This window comes from Capsella rubella, unplaced genomic scaffold (assembly GCF_000375325.1).
Source record: "Capsella rubella cultivar Monte Gargano unplaced genomic scaffold, Caprub1_0 scaffold_3, whole genome shotgun sequence".
Classification (NCBI taxonomy): domain Eukaryota; kingdom Viridiplantae; phylum Streptophyta; class Magnoliopsida; order Brassicales; family Brassicaceae; genus Capsella; species Capsella rubella.
The window spans coordinates 3,976,299-3,997,820 of NW_006238921.1; the positions used below are offsets into that span (position 1 = coordinate 3,976,299).

Genomic DNA, 21,522 nt, shown 5'->3' on the forward strand with positions numbered 1-21,522 from the left:
ATTTTTAGATTAAAAGCTTCTGTCTCGGATAACTGAATAATTTACGCAATTAGTGAAAAAAATTACCCATCATGTATTCATTCTTTCAAACTAAAAAAAAGCAACATATCTTTATTTAAAAAGATGAATAGGCCAACTTAAAACAATAAAAATCTCTTGAAAATTGAAATACTATTTTTAAAAATCTAGTATCAAAAATATCCCTTAAAAAAACATATAATTAACAAAAAGAAAAAAAAAGGAAATATTGGCAAAAAAGAAAAAAAAAGAATCTAAAATTTTCCATATAGAGAAAACCAAAAGTCATAACTGCAGTTAAAGTACACACCAATTGAGAAGAATGAGTTACAGATTTTAGCTTATTTTCTAAATAATATAAGAAAAAGGTTAAGAATGTTTACTATTTAGGCAAAGGAGTCGCAGTCGCATAAAGATGTATCCCTCCGAATAATAATAATTCGTAAGTTGGGTCTCTCGTCGATTCTTCAATGGCTTGGGATTTGCTTTTGTGGATTATCTCCTTCTTCGTCAGCTTGGCTCTCGTCGCTTCTGTCTTCTATCAGGTACCTCTCTCTATCTATCTACTTTGTTTGTCCCCTTTGCTTTCAATTAATTTCTGTATAATTCGAGATCTGTCCTCAGCGTTTGTACTGTTCAAATCCTTACTGTCGGAATTCTAGTTCTGCAAGCAGCTTAGCTTTTTGTCGGACATAGTTAAAACCCGATGATGCACAACTTTTTAAGGAAACAAACAAATTTAGGAATGGAACAATTTTTGATTTTGTGCTAAATCCTCCCGCAATTCATTGTTCATTCTTTTGCTTCTAACTCAAAAGTTGTTCTTAGTTCTGGTTTGGATTGTCTGTAAGACTAGTGTAGTATGTGAGATGATACTTTCGTCAATTGAAACAGATTTAGTGTAAAGCTGTTGATTTATTGCGAGTTGTGATTGCGGCGACAGCTGAGAAGATGTGATTGAATGAGAGATTAGATACTTACTGCTACTACCAAATAGTGTGCCTATGATAATGAAGTAAGAGTTGAGATCCCTTTTTAAGGCTCAGTTTCCATTTTTATTATTGATATTGTGTGGTTTGTTTTGTTTTGTTTTGTGTGTGTAGGTTATTTGTTTAACGGATTTAGAAGCGGATTACTTGAACCCTTTTGAAACAAGTACTCGTATCAACCGATTGGTAATACCTGAGTTTATCCTCCAAGGGTCACTCTGCCTTGTCTTCCTCTTCACTTGGCATTGGGTCTTTTTTCTCGTCGCTCTCCCTGTAGCACTCTATCACGCTATGTTGTGAGTGTCTCTCTTTCCATATTGCTGTTGATTCTTTCTTTGATTTTACATGCGTGGTAACTAATCTAAACCGCCTCCCATTCTTTCAGATACAAAGAGCGACGTTACCTCATCGATGTCACTGAAGTGTTCCGTGGTATTAGCTTTGAAAAGAAGTTCCGGTTTACCAAGCTGGGGTTCTACATCTTTCTCTTCATCATGGTTGTCTTTAGGTAAAAATACTACAACTTTAGCTCTCCTATTTAAATCTTCCCTCGGTTTGGTTCTTCTACTGTGAAGTTACTAACTGAGTCCATTATTTGTTTCTTTGCAGGCTTACTCTCTCGGCAGTCTATAGCTTCACGGAGGACGATGATCTACTTCATTTGTTTTGATTTATGCGCTCTGCGTTTACCACCCCCCCCCCCCCCCCCATTTGTTTTCTGAGTGTGTTTAAGAAAATTCTGATCCGTGCTTAGGGTTAGCCAACTAGGGACTCATGATGTAGCTTTATATAATGTACAATTACCGAAAATTCGTCACAAATTCCTTTGACATGGGGCTCGCCAGTTTTTTTGCACAAAATAATGTTCAGTCTCATAATTGAATTTATAAAATATAATGTATCAAGAATGAAGATTGGAGAAATGGTCGGGAATAAGGCTATTAGCCTGCCTATTACTACATCGACCAGGGGACTACTAGGTACGTCAAGGTCATCGAACCCAAAAGATCATGTCAAGATACAAGGGAGACTACCTTAGCTTTCCCATATTTGGTCATGGGGGTGTAGGTGCATCTTTCCTTAAAACTCACAACGATTAGGCCAATTAATCCACCAAAGAGGCACTATTCACTTACCTTGTCAAAACTAGAAATATAATGCTGCATATGCCTCACTTGGACTTGAGATTTTGTGAATGCCTCAATAGAAATTAGTAAACATGATTAATGCACTAACAAAAAGCTATTATATTATATATGGTAATTATTTATTATTCAGTCACTTAATAGATGGAACTTTAGAATTATATCAGTGTAATTTTTTGTATGTTATTAATTTTACAATAACTTTGAAATATGTACAATAAAGTTTTCTACTATAGTCGTATAACATTTAAAGGAAATTATTAATAATATAACGCGCGGGTAAGTTGAGTTACATTTACATACCTACTATAAAAAAAAAGTTGAATTAATTCAACCTACTATAAAAAAAAAGTTGAATTAATTCAAAGCCAGAAAAATGGATTACTGATTATAAAGTAAGTAATTAATGTTCATAGAAAAAAAGAAGAAGAAGGTTTGGGCCTATAAATAGGGTTTCAAGGGGAGAGTGATGCATTCGTAAGTTTGTACCCTCACTCATTGTTCAGTAGCTACAAAGGATCGAGCAGAGAGAGAAAGAGAGCTCGCACTCCCAAGTCCCAAGGTTTCTTTCTGCCTTTCTCTTCTCTATGGCTATCTTCTCTGTCGATGATCTATGTTCGGTATCGTGTCTTAATGTGTTATTCCATTTTCTGGTCTATTCTGTATTCAAATCAACCTCTTATTTCGCGTTCTTAGATAGCTTGCCACTTTTGCGTACGTCAGTGTGACCGATTTGTCATGTTGTCTCTTTGTTTTTTTGTTTTTTTTTTTGGGGTTCCTTATGTCTTATTCTCTGTTTATTACTTGAAGTGGAAAGCTTGGCGTTGAAGAAAGTGTGTGAAAATGGAACAAAATAATAAGTTAAGAGTCGCCAAGTTGAAGAAAGAGCGTCTTCGTAAGTCATTGGTGAAGGCCAAGTCTCAAGCCTCTAATATATTGTCCTTCACGCTATTATGGGAAGATCTTGAATCTCATTTTCAGTCAATTGAATCGGATCTTGTGAAGAGGTCACAAGAGATAGACTCAAAGGAGGAACAGCTGGAGAAGTGGTCACATGTGTTAAAGTCAAAGGGAAAAATTCTGGAGAAAAGGGCTCGAGAGATGGAATCAGCTGCAGAGTTCACAAGACATGTTGAAGAAAATCAGAAGAAACTGGACAGGCTAAAGATAGAGATCGAATCTGAGGAAAAGAAACGTTTTCTGCTTCAGAAATTGAACCGAGGTCGTAAGCTTGAACTAAAGTGGACAAGAGAGCAAGTAAAAGCGGTGCAGAATCATGAGATGAACCGGGAGGTTGGACCTTTCAAAGAAAACAAGAGCTACAAGGAGACGTCGGAGGAGCTACAGGTTCTACAGAAGAAGTACGAGGAGGTCTTGAAGAAAAGCAAGTTGGCTGAGAAGAAACTAAAAGATTGTACCAGAGATCTTGCACAGAGAGAAGGAGAGCTTCAGTGGGCGAATATGCAATCGAAAAAGCGTTATGTGGAACTGGAGTGGGCAAAAAGAAAGACTAATTTGGAAAAGAGCAAACTGAATGTGTGGCGCAGACGTAACAAGGAAGCAGAAAGGAAGCTGCAGCACTTGGACAGAGCACTAGAGGAGAAACAGAAAGAGGTTGATTTGATTGAGAAGAGACTCTGGTGAATGCAGGAACGTGAAGGCAAGGATAAACAGAGATACCAGTGGAGATGAAAGTAGCTTAAAGAGAGCAAATATGTAATAGTATGAGAAAACTAGCTCACATTCAAATATTGAACTTAGTTCCGAGTAAAATATTACATGGGACAACATATAAACTGGTTGTTCACAAACTAGATTGAAAACTGATGAAAAAAAGGCTTTTATACATATTTGACAAATAACAAAAACGGAATATTTCTCAAACTCAATCAGGTTGCTTCGTTGAGTTTGTCAGAAGACAAGAGTGTCTTTGCGAACCATATTGCAGTGTCCCTAGCCGAGACGCCATCTTCCCCAAATGGTGTAAGCAAACCAGCAAGTTCTTCATATTTCTCTTGCTTTACAAGCCCTGCACATTTCTCCAATAAACACTCTAATGCATCTGCCCTTTCTTTACTCTGAGGCGGACCCAACTTTGTGAGCTTACTTAGTACAGATGACATTTCACTCGCTGTTAGTTTCACCATCTTTGCTTCATTGCCCTCAAGTGAGTCAAGACTTCCAGACAAACAGTCTTTTGTTGCTGCAACTTCAGTAGATGAATGCCCAATGCTAGAAATGGACACTGTTTGCTGTTTCTTTGGTTCAGGTACTGCCTCCTGTGTTTCAGCTTCTTTGATGGCTCTTGGAGGGGAACAGATTACTTCTGGTGCACTCACAACCCCAACATCAACATCACTTACCTGAGAGTCCTCAGAAAGCATATTTTCAGTTTCTTTTGGCAGAGCAATTTCTTCGGTTTGCTTTTCTGTAGAGTAAATTGCAATCTCAGTATCGACTAATCCCTCATCCGATTTATGGCTAATAGACTCAGAAATTTTCAATGTGTCGCAGCTTGGATCGATTCTTTTTGTTTCAAGTTTATCTTCTGCACCATTTGTGGATGATGCTGGTTGCGATGAGCTGCTAGATCCAGTCTCTGCATTCGTCCAGAACGGATATAGATTTTCCAAACTGCGAGATACCTCGCTCTTCTCTCTCGAATCTCTTTCCTTCCCAAACTTTCCTGGCAATGAATTTCTTCTTGTTTTATCCTTTGGGCTTACTGAGTTTATCGGGAAAACAGGAAGATAAATAGGCGACAGGTTTTGGCACTGAAGAAGGTACGGTTGTAGACATGGGTTCCTTAACAATTCACAGGCCTGCAGGATGATTATTACATAATATTATCCAAGTGGTCAATATTGCACACACTCAACAATGATATATGTGCATAAACTTACTGTTGGCCGAAACTCTGGTTTCTTCCGAAGCATAAGCTTAATCATTTGTTTCCTATAATATGAAATAGTTGTAACTCGTTTCATGGTGTTTGCATTGGATTGAAGTGAATCATGTTTCTTAGAAACTTACAAGGTAGAGGAGTAGACAATCGGAAGAGGAGACATAAGGGATCTGTTTATTTTGTTGATAAGTGCAGCCATATCCTGTATATTTTTCTCACAATTTAGTTTCAAAAAGTCATGAAAACATTGAATCACAAAAAAATAAGAGATAAGAAAGCTTAAGATAGGCCCACCGGAGCTTTAAAAGCAGGCTGGTGTGCTGTAATTTCATACATACAACAACCTAAACAAAGCAGCATAATGTGAGTTTTCCTTTTAATGACTTAAAAGAAGTCTACATATTGGAACTTAACTTACCCAGCGACCATATGTCAGATTTGTATCCATAAGGTTCATCTTCTAATACTTCAGGGCACATGCTGTTAGAAATACCCGAAACCTATAAAAATGTACTGTGGATGAGATATTCTAAAAGAAGTATAATACTAAATGTACAAATGGGTGCAGAGAGATGCTATAAATAGAAAACAAAAAGGTGTAGATAACACACCATGGAAACTGGCTTTTCTGGATTTATAAGTTTCGCTAGACCATAATTACCTGTGCCATGAGTATAAATTAAAGCTAACTAGAGCATAAAATGTCAAATATATAGTTTTGAACGAAGAGTAAATTCAGTCTTCTCATTTATCATACCAAGCTGGACGTGATTATCTCTTGGAAGGAAGATATTTGAGCACTGCAAAGATAATCGATAATTAAAGAGTCATTCTTCACGAAATAATACAGAAAGGAATCATACACCAGCAAAAGTAATGAAGTATGATTTAAATATACCGTTAGATCCATGTGAACTACACGGTTAGAGTGCAAATAGTTAACAGCCAGTAACAATTGCGCCAACCATTTAAAGATTCTCTGTAGATCGCATGCAAATTTGTCATGAGTCGGCAAGACAGTAATCGCACATCGTTGAGAAAACGAGTGCAAAAAAAAAAAGAATAGACTGGAATATAGAGATTACTTCCTCTGGAAATAACTTTCCTCTCGCTTTCTTAATAGCATTAGCCCTGATTTGGAAAAAAAAAACAGTTGTCTCTGATTCAGTAATCCACAGCACGGATTTGGCTTTAGGCTGAGCGTCATAGAGAAAGATTATAAATCATAAATACAGATCACAAGGAATAACTCACATGTTCCCTCCCTCGCAGTAAGCAGTAAAAATGCAGGCGTTATTGTCCTGTGAAAAGAAAAAAGAATCTGTGAAAACTGATGAAAATCATTATAATTTTTTCATAAATGAACATTGATGTCCAGCTTCTATACCTTGTCAATCCAAGAATCTTCATACTGCACGATATAAGGATTCTTTAGATTTGAGAGCAATTTCATCTGCAACACATAGAAGAAGATGATGACTTACATGAGAAGGGAAAAACATATACGAATTGGAAAGTTAAACGCCAAGGGAATCAATTGGGTGGTTGAACAAACCCAAGAACCATAAATGCAATAAAGTGAAGTGTGTTTCCACACCATTCCAAATTTAGAGCTCTGGTAATATGAAGTTATCAGTTTGACACATTGCTCGGATAATGCGAGAAGCGAATATTAGAAAAAGATGAATACCATATCCGTAGAAACACATGACTCTGAGAATCCATACGGAAACTAGGCATATAAATATCACCTCGTGTGCCATTAGTTGTCTTCCCAATTTAAAGATCATTGATGATTGAAAGATCAACTAAAAAAAGTCAGATAGTTAGTTTACCTCTTGGCAAGCGGTTTGCTTTAACTTGTCCGTGTGTTTAGCAAGGCAAATCTTCTTCAATGCGTACCTAATCGATACAAGAAACGTTAAGACATGAAAGATAGCTAAGACCAACAAACCACACAAATCTTTTGATCAAACAGAATACAAACAAAAGAAGAAAAAAAAAACTCAGATTTTGATTTTTAAAGATTTTTCAGGTAGAAAGCAATTTACACAACCAAACTCACTTTTAGACCCAAAAAAAAAAACCAAAACCTTTGCAAGGGTTTTTGTTTGTCCCTACTGAATCACATAAACCGTCGTCTCCTTAAAAATCCTTTGATCATTACAAGTCGAATTAAAACATCGACCACTGTCTGCCCAGCCCTAATTTATAAAAGTACAAACTTGAAATGTGAAATGAAAACGAAAAGGACTAGAAATCGACCCAGGTAAAGAATCTTACTTTTTGTCTTCAATGTGATGAAGAACCACGAAATCGGAAGCAGACTTGCCTCTCCGAACCTGCTCCACGACATGGTAGTTGTCGAGAGTGAACTTATGTTCCTGTTCACATTCCTTAGCCTCCATTTTGCATGAAATCCCCCTCCCGAAGAAACAAAACCCAGCTTGAAGACCAGCTAGAAGGAAGGACAAAGCCAATCAATATATAGCTCGAAAAAAAGAAAAGATCTTGGGGGTATTCGGAAAGAGAAGACAATAAAGTCGAACGGAAGCTACCAGCTCTTGTAGTTAGTAACAAAATCAATCAATGGTGAAACCGAGGACGGAGGAGAAGGATGTTGAAATCGCCCACCTATCAAAATACTCTAAAATGTCATGTTTTTCTCGGCATAGAATTTACTCTCTTTTTTTTTTCCAATGGTATTATACTTTTTTTTTTTTTAATGTTTTAGAAAGAAAAAAATATTATTTGTTGGCAAAGTATTTATTTTCTAACGCATCAGCTTCTCTTTTTATTTTCTTTGTGGGTAGTGTCGGCAATGGAATTCAAAAAGGCAGAAAAGTTGAAAACGCTCACAAGAAAAAAGAAAAAAGAATTGTTTAAGAACACAGTACTGGCCTTAATTTATTTTTACAATTTCGCCGTCAGGTTATGTTCTTTTAAGAGAGGATAATGTTGTTTAAATGTTTGAACATGACTATGATAAATGATGGCAACTAAAGGGTAATATAGGAGCATATATAGCTTTTACTTTTGATTTATGTATATTTATTTGTCTACACAATTTTTGCCAAATTATTTGGTTTTATGAATCAACATGATATTTGATGTGTTATTTGGAGAAAAATGGTATATATTATAAATAATGTATATGATATTGTGTTTTTATATATAATAGTTATATATCATGCTATTTATTGATGGAATAAGTGAAATTATGTAATTTCGCCTGAAAATCTTACTAAATTGAAAGTCGGATGGTAATCAATTTAAAGTTATTTACTTAGGGTCAGAATCATTTTCTCAAATATGGAGTATAATAAGAACATTTACCATAATTGTTCTATTTTAAAAATTATTTTTTGTAGTATTTTAGTGGTTTTTTTTTCAATTTGTATATATAGATGCTTTTAAAATAAAAAGGGGAATTTCAAAAATTCTTTTTACGTTTATATATATTTAAAAAGAATTTCTGAAAAAAATATTTGAAATATTAACACAAACGGATTTATTACTTGGGGGTGAATCGTGTGATAGCCTTTAATTCCCTGAATATTCATTACAAGATCAACCGCAAGGGTCGATAATTCAGAACTTGGGTAATCATTTAAGTTGTTTCTTTCTTTGGGCTCAATTAAAAGCTGTGCATTGTACATCCATATCAAAGATTTTGGAAATGTTGTCAGTTCTAGGGAAGGAGTTTAGAAGAAGAAGAAAAAGTCTTGACCATATATATGTTGTGTTGTGCTTATGTCAATTAAAGTGGCAAATGTCATATCTTAATCGCATACATCCTTGGTATCTGCCAATAAAAAGGAAAGAATGAAAGAGGAAAGTCAAAAATCTCATGATAGAACCATGGAAATGTCGTTGTTGTGATTTGTGAATCATCCATGGCCTCCAATCATCAACAATGGAAGAGTTGAGAGATCTGATCCATGCTTAAGTTGCAATGAAAGGTTCTAAGTACCAACGTAACATGTCGTGATCACCAAAAATGCAAACTGTCTATAAATAATTTGAAGCTTAATAGAAAGAAAGATGAATAGTACTAGAGAAGCAGACAAAGGTAAAAAACTGTGCTCATGCTGACCTGAGAAGATGAGAGATCGACAATACCCTTTGATGATATGCTAGTATTCTTATGATATGGCACACACTATACTCCTAATGGTTTTCTTCTAAGGCATTTCCCATCCTCTTAAACATGAGCTTTCGATTTGCTTTTGCATTTACCACAAGATTATATCTTTATATATATATAAAAGCCAAATCTCATACAGTATTTTGTTTCGTTTGGTGCCTGTTAAGTTGGCGCCAGAAAGTCAAACATTAACAGAGGCAAATTAAAAAGTCATTTTAGTGACTGAGCAGACTAATTGATAAAAGTCTAGTGCTTTGTGGTTTGCACATACTGTACCTCTCTAATCGAAAGTCAGACAAAAGTATCTAAAAAACAATAAAAAAAAAAAAAATCAATATACACATTGTTCGTCTCTACCAAAATCCATCTTCTAAAAATCCTATGGAAGGAGCAAATTTAATGATCATCTTGTCTCGAAAGCATAAAAATCCGCGCTTTTGTTTAATCCACGTGTCTTTGTCGTTGTAAAAAAGAGCTTTTTATTTTATTTTTTATAATGTAGTCTCGAGGATGGAGTTGGTAAATTAGGGTTCATAACTCAAAAATAATATTTGCCGCGATGGAAGTACTAGACTTCAAGTGTTCCGATGTCGGAATTTGGAAAGAGGCTCTGTCTTCGTACGAGTCCCGAATCGAGTCACTGAACAAGCCAGACCTCGTCTCTCTCGACCAATTCTACCGCATCAAACTCCCTTGTCTTCTTCACGACAGAGACCCTAACCCTTACCTCACCACCTCTGAGCTTTGTCAACTCATGAAATGGAAGCTCACTCGCGGCAAATGGCGGTACTTTTCTTTTCTCTTTTTTATGAGTGATTTCTCTTCTCTTATGAGATTGAGTTTTACCCTTTTGATGGTACCTAATTAATTAATCTTCTTTCCTTCCTTCCAAGGCCGCGTCTGCTGGATTTCGTGTCGTCTCTGGACGATTCAGTGGTGAAATCTGCTTCTGAGAAAGCTTTCAAATCTCTCCCTGACATCTCCAAGGCTGTGAAAGAGCTCACCGTTCTTAAGGGCGTTGGTCCGGCCACCGCCTCCGCTGTTCTTGCTGCTTACGCCCCTGACATTGCACCCTTTATGTCCGACGAGGTACATCTCTCTTTCAATCTGAGAAAGATAGAATCTTTGGATTTTTCACTTTTGCTCTGTTTTTGAATTTGGGTGATCTCTAATGTGGAAGGATAGGCAATGGAGGTGGCTCTTGGTAGCTCAAAGGATTACTCTTTGAAGCAATACTTGCTGTTTGTAACTAAACTAGATGATAAATCAAAGGTTCGTTAGTTAGTTAGTCTCTCTAGACAAGTGTTCTTATCATGTGTTCTAAGTTCTGTCCATACTAAGATGACACTTGAAAGTTGATTTCTTGCTTGCTCTTTTACTTTCACTCGGATACTGTGGTAGAAAACATCTGAGCTTTGAAGTCTTTTTAACATATTTGGAAATGTGAAGAGGTAATAGATTTCAGTGTGGACTATTTGTGTTGCCTTAAATCAGATTATTGGATGGATTTGTGTAGGAATTAAAGTTGAAGGGAGAGTGGGATGGGCCTTCAGATATTGAAAGAGCTCTATGGAGCTGTACTGTGGGTGCAAAGTCACAACCAGAGAAGAGCTCTTCGGGGAAGAAAAGAAAACGTTAGGAGACCAAAATGAACTTTTGTAGAATTTGTGTAGATTTATCTCTTCTTTCATAATCATCAAGACAGAATCATGGATGTTTATGAAAATTCTGAGGGAGTGTTTTGAGAAATCATATAACTTTACCCTTTATTTGGCCTCAATCACAATTCACAAAGATAAATGCTATACAAACCACGATATCAATATGTTGCAAAGATTTTCAGCTATAGGGGATGGATTTTAGAACAGAGGAGAAGATATGTGTTGTGGTCGATCTAAAGTCACAATATTACATAATTTGTTTTGTTTTTAGGGTAGAGCTGCTAGGAGACTATTACAGAGGTTGGAAGGATGTTGTGTCTAATATATGCATGTGTGTAAGAAGAAAAAAAAACTGGACTTGCTCTAAAGAACTGATTAGTCTTGGAAACAATACATTCACAAAACCAAAGGCTGAGAATGGTCGAGGCAGGCTATCATCATTGTACCAAGCAACAGAATCCGAAAAACGTAAACAGTATTGTACCAAACACTTTCGGTTTCAACATTAACAAGCTAAGATCATTCCAAAGACTAAGGTTTGTATTTTTAAAGAGGTTGGCCACTTATCCACCTCTTGAACAGGATTGAATTCTCCTCTGGTTTATAGTCTAACGTGTGCCCGCCTCCCTATAAAACCAAACCAACAAACCGATTTAGGAATGTGATAAAACAGCTTTGCATTTATGTCAACAAAAATGTGAACATAGGAGTTACTTTCACAGTTGCAAATGTCATCTTGTTAGCATACGTCGTAGTGTATCTGCAATTAAAAAAGGTTGGACGAGCAGCTTATACAAATGAAGAAAGAAAAACTAACAAAAATGAAATGGTATACATACCCAGCGACTTGATCAAGTATCATCCATGGCCTCCATTTTTCAATAATGGAATAGTTGAGAGATCTAATCCAGTCTTGAGTTCCAACGTAAGGTGTTAGCATGTCGTGATCTCCACTATCCACCAGACACACCATGCCAGATAAAGCTTACAGACAACTAATGAAAGCACAAGCTTGTAAAGAAGAATTTAATTTTGTGTACTGACCTGAAGATGAGTGATCGGTAGCCTTCAATGCTGTTCTGCTTATGGTACGGTATGCTGCTTTTAATGTCTTTATTGTTTTGTAAACTCCATTTACATCGTTCCCATTTACCTGTAGTACCCTGCACACAAAAAAAATCCTCATAGAGTTTGACCATCATAATTTTTTCAATGACTTTATGATGATAAGCTAGTCATATACCTCCACAACTTTCAGTGCTCTGCGTACGGTCTCGTTATTGGCCCAGTATTCAGATAGCATAGAACGATACGACTGCCAAAAGAACTTTGTCAATATTCTTCCCTAACTAGTGGTTAGTTTAGTGGGTAGTTCAAAGATACCAAAAAAGCTTACATGGCAATCAGGAGATGTAAGATCACATTTTGGTGCTAGAATAAGGTTTTCATATATTCCAGAAACACACTGTAAACAACCACAAATTCTCTAAGTTAGTGACTATATTTATTTACCATTTGTGCCAACTAAAATTCCAGATCGTGTACCTTGTCATAGTCTTTAATGAGTTCCAAGCATTCTGTGTTAAGAGGATCTACAATAATGTAGTTTCCTCCACAGCTTCTCTTCAACGACTACAAAGTAAGAGTTTGCTAATAACTACTTCATTGTTGTGACAAAAGAAGAAAGCATCCTAGATTATGTGACTGTACCTCATATAGTTCATCAGAGATGAGTGTCATTCTATGAGCAAATTGAATGCGAGAGTTTCTATCAAGATCATAGTCTGTTACTGGGCTTCCGATCACATAGCCCTGTTGTTGGAGAGTCAAACAAAAACCAAATTTTCATTCTTAAAATGATCCATAAGAAGGTATATAGAAATAATGGAAAATACTAATTAACCTGAAGCCTTATTGGAGGTTTGCAGCATATACAATTTCCTGTGATAAATTGATGAACTAACTGATCAAGAAACTGGAGTCAAAGAAAAGGGCTTGAGTAAGGACTGAAATGAAAAGAACTAATTACCATTTGAGATTTCTTGAACGATGACAGGAATCATCTTACCAGAATAAGAATTCCCTCCGGCATAGAAAGGATTGGAGAAATACTCAGGATGCTTGGCTAGCCACTGCAAAAGAAAGTCTAACATGTATAAAGAATAATGACAAATGCATTTAGTGAATGAATATCTGAGATTTCCCATTACTTTACGAAGAAACTCATCGACCCTCTTAGCTGATCTTGTGTCACTTGGTATATCAGCTAATGGATTTGTTGAGTAGGAGAAACCAGTCCCAACAGGCTGATCCAAATAGATTATATTCGCAGCCTGAAAAAAAAAAAGCAAAGATCGGTCCACAACTTGAAGATGACATATATTTCATTGAGTTTGTAATCATGAATTCAACTGGTGTCTAACCTTTGTCCATGAATATGTAGTAGAGACCAACGTGGGGATACTTCCATTGTACGCCTCAACCTTGAAACCAAGGGGACCTGTTTTTTTTTTTCAATTCAAACAAAGTCACTGAATAATTCTGCAGAGACAGATAAGAATGAGCTAAAGAAGATTCAATTACCATTCTCATAAATAAGACCAGTGAAAGAAGAGCAACCAGGTCCTCCACTTAACCAGAGAAGAAGAGGGTCCTTTTCGGGATTGCTCTCAGATTTAATGAAGTAGTAGAACATTTGCTCTTCCTCTTCCTCACCAACACCAATGTACCTGAATGTTTAACTCCAAAAATTATAGAACACAGAGAGTCATACATTAAGTATAAGGCTAATTAGTATGAGGAGAAACAGACCCAGTTTCGAGCTCGAAGGGAAGAGGGCCATCATAACCAGGAAGATATCTGATGATAGAACTTGAATCAGCATGCTTTGTCAACAGAAGCCCTAGTTGCAGAAGCAGCAGCAACATGGGTATCCAGCAGGAACCCATTCTTTTTCTTCTTCTTTAGTTTCTGAGTTCTGTTTTATGACAAGACATCTTTACACTCGAAAAAACAGAGACGTTGACCTAAACAATTTACAAACATCTTTAGTCTTTGTTTATGTTCCGTCTGCAACAGGTTAAAGAATAGAAAAACTAGGTTTTTAAATTGAGCACACGTGATAATGCACGTGGGCGGGACAAAGTCGCGCGTAAAGTGCGTTTGCAGTTCGCACATGGTAGAAACCGGTCATAGAGACAAAACAGTTTTGCAACTTCTTTAAACTATTGTTAAGGTTAATTAGCAAATGTGTATGATTTTTAAGTGCATGTGAGCTACTTTAGCAGCAGGTAGAAGTAGAAACAAAAGGTTGCATTCTTCATTCAAAAGGTCACGTTGGCATAACTTAAAAATTTGGTCTACATGTTGTCTTCTAATATATAGATAGTGTAAACATGTAACATTTATTTCAGATGAATCATCAAACCAAACACTTTCCGCTTCAACATTAATTAATGTAAGATGCATTCCAAGATTGAGGTTTGTGTGTTTAGAGAGGTTGGCCACTTATCCACCTCTTGAACATGATTGAACACTCCTCTGGTTTATACTCTAACGTGTGCCCGCCTCCCTATATTATAAACCAAACCAAACCAAACAAACCAATTATAAAAATTTGGTGTCAAAAAGCTTTTCATTTACGTCAACAGAAAAAAGTAGATAAAAGAGAACTTGCTTTCACAGTGGCAAATGTCATCTTATTAGCATAAGTCTTGGTGTATCTGCAAATAACAAAAGGTTGATTATGTTAGGATGAGCAGCTTACCCAAATGAAAACAACAGAAATGAGAGAAAGAAGAAGAAATGGTATGTATATATAAATATACCCGGCGACTTGATCGAGTACCATCCATGGCCTCCATTTGTCAATAACGGAATAGTTGAGAGAGCTTATCCATGCTTGAGTTCCAACGAACGGGATTGTCATATCGTGATCACCGCTATGAATAACCATGCCAGCAAAAAAGCTTACAAACTAACTAATGAAAGTACAAGCCTATTAAAGTAGTAGTTAAATTTGTGTACCTAATGACGAGAGATCGATAACCTTTGATGCTGTTATTCATATGGTATGGTATGCTACTTATTATGTCTTTTTTGCAATGCACGGCATAGTCACATCGTTCCCATTTCCCTTTACTCCCCTGACATCAAAATCCTCTTAAGATTTGTAGACATTACCAATGATTTACATAATAAACTTCTCATATATATATATATACCTTCACAACTTTGAGTGCTCTGCGGACACTCTTGTTATTAGCCCAGTAATTGGATAGCAAATACCTATACGTCTGCACAAGCAACCTTTTGTCAAATGGTTTGTCATTGATCCAAATATAAACAGAAATACAAGTTGGATTGCTTACATAACAATCAGGAGATGTAGTTTCACATTTTGGTGCTATAACAAGTTCTTCATATATTCCAGAAACACACTGTAGATAACCACACGTTCTAAGTTAGTTATTTTTATCTTTTTACCATTAGCCTCGACTAAATTGCAGATTGTGTACCTTGTGATAATCTTCAACCAGTTTCAAGCATTCTGTGTTAAGAGGATCAACAGTATTATAGTTTCCTCCACAGCTTCTCTTCAAAGACTATAACAAAGTATGAGATTTGAACAACTGGTTAGTTAACTTTTTTGTTGTGGTGACAAGAGACAAAAACATATCCTAGCTTCTGTAATGGTACCTCGAAGAGTTCATCAGAGATGAGCCCCATTCCATGAGCAAATGGAATGCGAGAGTCTTTATCATGATCATAGTATGTTACCGGGTTTCCGATCACATAGCCCTGTTGTTGTTGGTGGAGAAAACAAAAAGCCTTTCAATTCTTAATGCTCCATAAGGTATATTGGTTCATAAATGTAAGAAGAAAGCATATTAATAATGAACCTGAAGATTTATTTGAGGTTTGCAGCATATATAATTTCCTGTGGTAAATTGGTAAAATAAAATGATCAAGAAACTAGAGTCAAAGAAGGGGTTGCACTGGGATTGAAGTGATAAAGAACTTACCATTTGAGATTTCTTGGACGATGGCCGGAATAACCTTACCGGAATAAGAATTCCCGGCGACATAGAAAGGATTGGAGAAATACTCAGGATGCTTAGCTAGCCACTGCACAACAAATCACCACAAACAGTGAAAAATAAAAAATTCTGCAAAAGTCAATGCAGATGCTTTGAGTTATCAATTTACATTACGAAGAAACTCGTTGACCCGTTTAGCTGATCCTGTGTCACTTGGTATATCAGCTAGTGGATTTCTTGAGTAGGAGAATCCAGTCCCAACAGGCTGATCTAAATAGATTATATTAGCAACCTGATAAGAATCAAAGATAAGTCAACAACTTGAAGATGAAGAAGAGTTTCATTACTTGGCTTTGTAACCAGGAACACAACTTGTGTTTACCTTAGTCCATGAATATGTAGTAGAAACCAACGTGGGAACACTTCCATTGTAAGTCTCAACTTTGAAAGCAAGAGGACCTGTTTGTGTGTGTGTGTTTTTTTATATTTATTTTCACAGAAATGAATGAATAGTCTGCGGAGACAAATGAGAAAGAGTTAAGAGAATATTTTGTTACCATTCTCATAAACAAGACCAGAGAAAGAAGAGCAGCCAGGTCCTCCAGTTAACCAGACAAGAAGAGGGTCTTCTATAGGATTACTCTCAGACTTTACGAAGTAATAGAACATTTGATCTTCCTCTGCTTCTCCAACACCAATGTACCTAAATCATTTAACTCCAAAACTCAGAATACAGATCAGTCAACGTTATTAGGCTGATATGGGGAAGAATATGCAGAGGAACAGAACCCGGTTTCGAGCTCGAAGGGAAGAGGGCCTTCAAAACCAGGAAGAGATCTGATGATAGAACCAGAATAAGCATGTTGAATCAAGACAAGCACAAGCTGCAAAAACAGCAACTTGAATATCAAGGAAGCCATTATTTTCTGAGTCTTTATTTATTGACAAAACAGACATATATTTATACTCAAAAGCAGAGGCGTTGAGCCGTTGACCCTTACAAAAATAGAACCTTTTCGGTTGAGAGTATTGGTTAAACCAAGTTAACCGTTCGGTTTTGGGCACGTGAGATTACTGCAATGCACATGGGAGGAAACCGGTGAAATTTCTTTTAGCATTGCCTAGAAAACCGGACAGACCAACCATATAAACCGGTTCAATAATGACAAATTGTATAAATTATCTAAAGCAACCGAAGAAAAAAATAGTATGACGAAGAATATGGAGGTTCGTTGGTGGTAATAAGAATAGTATGGGGGTTACGTTTGCAATTTCCCGTATTAAATTTATCGATGTTCTTTTGGGGATGGTGGGTTTGTACAAAGACAAAACGACGTCTCGTGATTGAAACTACGGATCGTGTCTCTGCTTCTTCCTTCAATCCGATTTCGGACAACCTTTTACTCAGACAGAAGATTTCATTTCTCAGGTGAGCTTCTCGCTTTCTCAACTCTTTTATCTTTTGGTGTATGTTTGTTTCTTTTTTCTTTGTCTGAAGTTTCCTCGTTCTTTGTTTTACTTTAGTGATTGGAAAGCTTACTTTTTTTTTTCCTCCACTTTGTGTGTTTGCCTTGGAAATTAAGACCTAGTTGACTTTCAGAAGCTCGAAAAGTTTCAAACTTTTTGTTTGTGCACTTGATGACGTTTTCAGCAACCAAAATCCATCCAATTCTCTGTGAAAAAATCTTGGATTTCAAATGTTAGTATGCCTGTTGAGCTCTGATAAGATAATTTCTTGGATTTTGAATCCTCTGTATGATTCGAGTGATGAGCTGCTACAAGCTTAGCTCTCGCTTTTGTATGATTTTGAATCCGCTGTACTTGTTTCAGTCGATGTTAATACTTGAACCGTTGTCTCTGTTCCGACTCTCAGTCAGTTAAGCTACTGCAGTGTGACTTAAGCCACTTGATTCCTGTGAGTGTGCCACAATTCCAAACTGAGGCAGCTTGTTGTCCCTGCAGTTACATGAATTACACTAATGTTGACTTCGATCTGTTGGCTAAGAGGAATTTCTGAACGTAATTCACCAATATTTGAGTGATTTTGGACTTTTAGGAACTACTTGTTTGGTTGGATAGAGTTATATTGGGTTTGCTTTCTTCACGGTGCCTCAGTTAGTTACTTTGGTATTCGCTTTGAACTTAGTCTTATGCAGGGATAGTGTTTTATCGCTAGTTAGTACAAAAGTCGTCTAGCGGTATATTAAGTTTGTTACAAAATTGTATCCCTTTACTTAAAATTCCTTTATATCCCTGAGACATACATATCGTAATATTCTCCTTTCAAGTGATCTTTCAGTTTTGGCTTGCTAGCTTTCTTCCTCGTCTTTGGCATCTAGGTGGTTGTGGGTTAGGATTTAGAGCATTGATTTTTTTGTTGCAAAAGAGCTTCTTGTTAGACGCCAAGCCTAGATCCTCTGTTATTAGTAATTTTGTGATCATCAAGGGTTCTTTTTTCTCTTCCAGTATCCTGCTTTAAGATTCATTTATATCTTTCAGTTACCTTTACTTGCTTTGACTCGAAGAGCATTGATTTTTCGTTGCAAAAGAGTTTCTTGTAGATGCTAAGCTTTGAACCTTATTAAAAAAAAGCTCTTGATCGTCTATTTAGAAAATACCCTTTAAAGCTTCTTCGCCTGTTATTTATATCTTTGTTAGCATAATATTTTTTTTATGTTCTAAAGACCGTTTTGCATTCTTTTCAATTTGGATGAGACAGAATTTTTTTGGATTATATAAAATTATGGTAGCAAAAGAGATGGTACTTTAACTGGTTGTTTTCTCTCATTCAGCACAGTCAATGGTTCACTGGTTGTTCCTTTTCCATATGTTGTTTTGGTAAGGTGTTTAGTTGCTCTCTTCTGTTTTAATGTTTATTCTCTCTGGCTGGTATCTGTTAATTTCCTTCAACTGCATTTCCTCTTGGCAGTCGTTGCTCCCTCTAGCGTAAAGTGTTACACTAGAAGTAAATCACAGAAATTGCCACTTTAGAAGGGAGCACAAGTGGATAGTCTCTGCTTCAAGTATTACTATATAAAGTAATATGGCCGATACCAGTTCAAGGACTGATGTCTCAACTGATGGCGATACAGATCATAGAGATCTGGGGGTTAGCTCGAAATCTGGCTCTAATCATTTTATTATTGTATGTTCTCGAAAATGTCACTCGTGGGAGGCTTGAACCGGGTTCCATTGGTAAAACTTGGGACAATCTACCGGTAGAGCCAAATCCACAGGACAAATCATTTGTTATGTTCACCAAACTAGCAGAATTTGAATGACATAGTAATTCTGATGTTTATTGCAGTCTGAGAGAGGGCAAATGATGCTTCCTGCAGCGTCTGATTCCAGTGACCGATCAAAGGATAAGTTGGATCAAAAGGTGATAAATTCTTCTCTATGTATGAACAAGAATGTTTGTAATGCGCATATTCGTAATCTATTTTGTTTCCTTTTTATTTTGATACATAGACCCTTCGTAGGCTTGCTCAAAATCGTGAGGCAGCAAGAAAAAGCAGATTGAGGAAGAAGGTATATCTTGCATCTGTTCTTGTTTTGATAAATCTTATAAATTCCTCTTACATCCTTGCAACATCGCTAGAAGAATGTCTATTTGCCATTACCTTAAACATGTTATTGTTTCCTCCATAGGCGTATGTTCAGCAGCTGGAGAATAGTCGATTAAAGCTTACTCAACTTGAGCAAGAGCTGCAAAGAGCAAGACAGCAGGTTTTAACTTTACTTTCTTATTTGGTTTCATTCTGATTAAGTAACTCTTTAGTAACAGAATTATGGGTCACTGATAGTTTTGTTGGGTAAAGGTGGATGGTATTTCTGTAAAATTAATTCTTATGTCCTTCTGGCTTGTTCATTGGATTCTGAAGGCATAAAGGGAATAGTATTCTGGTTCTTATCAGATTCCTTGTCATGAAAGTGTATTTATCTCTTCCGTATACATAAATGATATATTCCTTTTAATTTTAGGGAGTTTTCATCTCAAGTTCAGGAGATCAAGCTCATTCTACTGGTGGGAATGGTGGGTTGTTTCTTCTCTGTTAGTTTTCTCTTTTCAGATTGAGACTTTTGGTTCTAATTTATAGGTAAGTTAGTTCATATATACTCCAATCGTTATAGCATAAGGCATCTCATGGCAATATGCTAAGTTGCTAACACTTATTAGAATTAATGGTTTCAAGAGTCAGTGAAGTTCTGGATGGGAAATTAAAGTTATGGTGGTATCAATACTGAAGTTCATATAGTTTGTGTTGGTGTAGGCTAAAATCTGCAAGATGCAAGTATTGTGGGTTTGTTCTTGATCTAGTACTTTTCTTTCTGCAGGGGCTTTGGCATTTGATGCCGAACATTCACGGTGGCTTGAAGAAAAGAACAGGCAAATGAATGAGCTGAGATCTGCCCTGAATGCTCATGCAGGTGATACTGAGCTCCGGACAATTGTAGATGGAGTGATGGCTCACTATGAGGAGCTTTTCAGGATTAAGAGCAATGCAGCTAAGAATGATGTATTCCACTTGTTATCTGGAATGTGGAAAACACCAGCTGAGAGGTGTTTCTTGTGGCTTGGCGGGTTCCGCTCATCCGAACTTCTCAAGGTAAGCTCTTTACACGTTCACAGAGAAAATTTTGACGGTCAGACCAACTTAATTGAGTCGGTATGTTTTCACAACAGCTTCTTGCGAATCAGCTAGAGCCCATGACCGAACGACAGGTAATGGGCTTAAATAGCTTGCAGCAGACGTCTCAGCAGGCGGAAGATGCACTATCTCAAGGGATGGAGAGTTTACAGCAAACCCTAGCTGATACGTTATCCAGTGGTACTCTTGGCTCCAGTTCATCTGATAATGTGGCGAGCTACATGGGTCAGATGGCCATGGCAATGGGCCAGTTAGGCACCCTCGAAGGATTCATCCGCCAGGTATGTTTGAAATGAGGGATACTATCCTGAGATATATAACGAGCTTGCGTTGTTACAAAGAAATTGATCTTATATATAGGAGTCTGTCTGTTATGGAGTTCATAGGGCATTTCTTGGTGGCAGGCTGATAACTTGAGGCTGCAAACGCTGCAACAGATGCTTAGAGTGTTAACTACACGTCAGTCAGCTCGTGCTCTTCTTGCCATACACGATTATTCATCTCGACTACGTGCTCTTAGTTCCTTGTGGCTTGCCCGGCCAAGAGAGTGATACACAAGAATAGCGGTGCTTCTAGCTCTATACATAATCTTATGACTCAAATAGGAAGGGATACTCCTTCCAAGAGATCACAAAACAAGGCCTTCTCAGATTCTTACCAGAAGCAATATTTTGGAAAAGAAGACTGCAGATTTTGAAAATGGTTTTCTGAGATCCCCAAAGACTTGAGAGTGTAGTGTGTGTTGTAATCTTTAGCCATCAGGTTGTGTAGTTTATAGAGAGTGAATGTTTATAGGTCTTTGAATATTGAAAGCAGATAGGTCATCAGTGTAAGGTCGTAGTAACCAACATGACAGAAGATGGGATCCTTTCAGGAACTTGGATTGTACGATCAGATCTCAAACAGACCAATTCAATCTATATAGAGTTAGAAAAGAGAGAGCATATTGTGTATCTTGAAATCATA

The 21,522-nt window shown here is 36.9% G+C and overlaps 7 protein-coding genes across 18 annotated transcripts; 4 read left to right on the forward strand and 3 right to left on the reverse strand.

The window, feature by feature from the left end:
* Positions 1 to 383: 383 nt before the first annotated feature.
* On the forward strand, positions 384 to 1,709 carry LOC17891092 (protein cornichon homolog 1). The gene is made up of 4 exons (XM_006298691.2): positions 384 to 563; positions 1,122 to 1,303; positions 1,393 to 1,515; positions 1,617 to 1,709. The coding sequence occupies exons 1-4, from the start codon at positions 489 to 491 to the stop codon at positions 1,675 to 1,677; spliced, it is 441 nt and encodes a 146-aa protein (XP_006298753.1). The 5' UTR covers positions 384 to 488; the 3' UTR covers positions 1,678 to 1,709.
* Positions 1,710 to 2,995: 1,286 nt separating this feature from the next.
* LOC17892185 (uncharacterized protein PF11_0207) lies at positions 2,996 to 3,872 on the forward strand. Its single transcript, XM_006299154.2, is given in 2 exon segments — positions 2,996 to 3,790; positions 3,792 to 3,872. Coding segments are annotated over 2 exon segments (876 nt in total).
* Positions 3,868 to 7,746, reverse strand: LOC17891222 (serine/threonine-protein kinase Nek7). Its single transcript, XM_006297254.2, has 14 exons — positions 7,616 to 7,746; positions 7,341 to 7,515; positions 6,893 to 6,959; positions 6,445 to 6,510; positions 6,312 to 6,358; positions 6,143 to 6,188; positions 5,956 to 6,036; positions 5,815 to 5,857; positions 5,669 to 5,718; positions 5,476 to 5,557; positions 5,352 to 5,401; positions 5,186 to 5,259; positions 5,056 to 5,107; positions 3,868 to 4,974 (listed from the first exon to the last, which is right to left on the reverse strand). The coding sequence occupies exons 2-14, from the start codon at positions 7,463 to 7,465 to the stop codon at positions 4,042 to 4,044; spliced, it is 1,716 nt and encodes a 571-aa protein (XP_006297316.1). The 5' UTR covers positions 7,466 to 7,515; positions 7,616 to 7,746; the 3' UTR covers positions 3,868 to 4,041.
* A 1,944-nt stretch (positions 7,747 to 9,690) lies between these two features.
* LOC17891074 lies at positions 9,691 to 10,984 on the forward strand. 2 transcript variants are annotated; one of them, XM_006298482.2, is made up of 4 exons: positions 9,693 to 9,990; positions 10,098 to 10,293; positions 10,390 to 10,476; positions 10,721 to 10,984. In XM_006298482.2, the coding sequence occupies exons 1-4, from the start codon at positions 9,764 to 9,766 to the stop codon at positions 10,841 to 10,843; spliced, it is 633 nt and encodes a 210-aa protein (XP_006298544.1). In that variant the 5' UTR covers positions 9,693 to 9,763; the 3' UTR covers positions 10,844 to 10,984. The 2 variants fall into 2 exon arrangements, with proteins under 2 accessions (XP_023642209.1, XP_006298544.1); XM_023786441.1 differs by lacking the exon at positions 10,390 to 10,476 and having other exon boundaries at positions 9,691 to 9,990.
* A 221-nt stretch (positions 10,985 to 11,205) lies between these two features.
* LOC17892003 (serine carboxypeptidase-like 16) lies at positions 11,206 to 13,813 on the reverse strand. Its single transcript, XM_006297645.2, has 14 exons — positions 13,677 to 13,813; positions 13,449 to 13,594; positions 13,289 to 13,365; positions 13,076 to 13,198; positions 12,895 to 12,997; positions 12,769 to 12,806; positions 12,576 to 12,677; positions 12,411 to 12,497; positions 12,262 to 12,330; positions 12,109 to 12,180; positions 11,910 to 12,028; positions 11,705 to 11,818; positions 11,580 to 11,625; positions 11,206 to 11,492 (listed from the first exon to the last, which is right to left on the reverse strand). The coding sequence occupies exons 1-14, from the start codon at positions 13,811 to 13,813 to the stop codon at positions 11,412 to 11,414; spliced, it is 1,314 nt and encodes a 437-aa protein (XP_006297707.1). The 3' UTR covers positions 11,206 to 11,411.
* Positions 13,814 to 14,229: 416 nt separating this feature from the next.
* Positions 14,230 to 16,824, reverse strand: LOC17891555 (serine carboxypeptidase-like 15). 3 transcript variants are annotated; one of them, XM_006299121.2, is made up of 14 exons: positions 16,694 to 16,824; positions 16,462 to 16,607; positions 16,287 to 16,363; positions 16,074 to 16,196; positions 15,890 to 15,992; positions 15,767 to 15,804; positions 15,564 to 15,665; positions 15,383 to 15,469; positions 15,236 to 15,304; positions 15,089 to 15,160; positions 14,892 to 15,010; positions 14,693 to 14,806; positions 14,542 to 14,587; positions 14,230 to 14,436 (listed from the first exon to the last, which is right to left on the reverse strand). In XM_006299121.2, the coding sequence occupies exons 1-14, from the start codon at positions 16,822 to 16,824 to the stop codon at positions 14,356 to 14,358; spliced, it is 1,308 nt and encodes a 435-aa protein (XP_006299183.1). In that variant the 3' UTR covers positions 14,230 to 14,355. The 3 variants fall into 3 exon arrangements, with proteins under 3 accessions (XP_006299183.1, XP_023642245.1, XP_023642246.1); XM_023786477.1 differs by having other exon boundaries at positions 14,230 to 14,432; positions 14,538 to 14,587; XM_023786478.1 differs by lacking the exons at positions 15,236 to 15,304; positions 15,383 to 15,469.
* Positions 16,825 to 17,194: 370 nt separating this feature from the next.
* Positions 17,195 to 21,491, forward strand: LOC17890943 (transcription factor TGA6). 9 transcript variants are annotated; one of them, XM_023786486.1, is made up of 11 exons: positions 17,198 to 17,333; positions 18,697 to 18,742; positions 18,834 to 19,012; positions 19,047 to 19,122; positions 19,212 to 19,286; positions 19,376 to 19,435; positions 19,556 to 19,633; positions 19,889 to 19,940; positions 20,243 to 20,514; positions 20,592 to 20,837; positions 20,961 to 21,491. In XM_023786486.1, the coding sequence occupies exons 3-11, from the start codon at positions 18,948 to 18,950 to the stop codon at positions 21,105 to 21,107; spliced, it is 1,071 nt and encodes a 356-aa protein (XP_023642254.1). In that variant the 5' UTR covers positions 17,198 to 17,333; positions 18,697 to 18,742; positions 18,834 to 18,947; the 3' UTR covers positions 21,108 to 21,491. The 9 variants fall into 9 exon arrangements, with proteins under 9 accessions (XP_023642252.1, XP_023642254.1, XP_023642247.1 ...); XM_023786484.1 differs by having other exon boundaries at positions 17,195 to 17,333; positions 18,834 to 19,049; positions 20,917 to 21,071; XM_023786479.1 differs by having other exon boundaries at positions 18,834 to 19,049.
* The last annotated feature ends 31 nt before the right edge of the window (positions 21,492 to 21,522 follow it).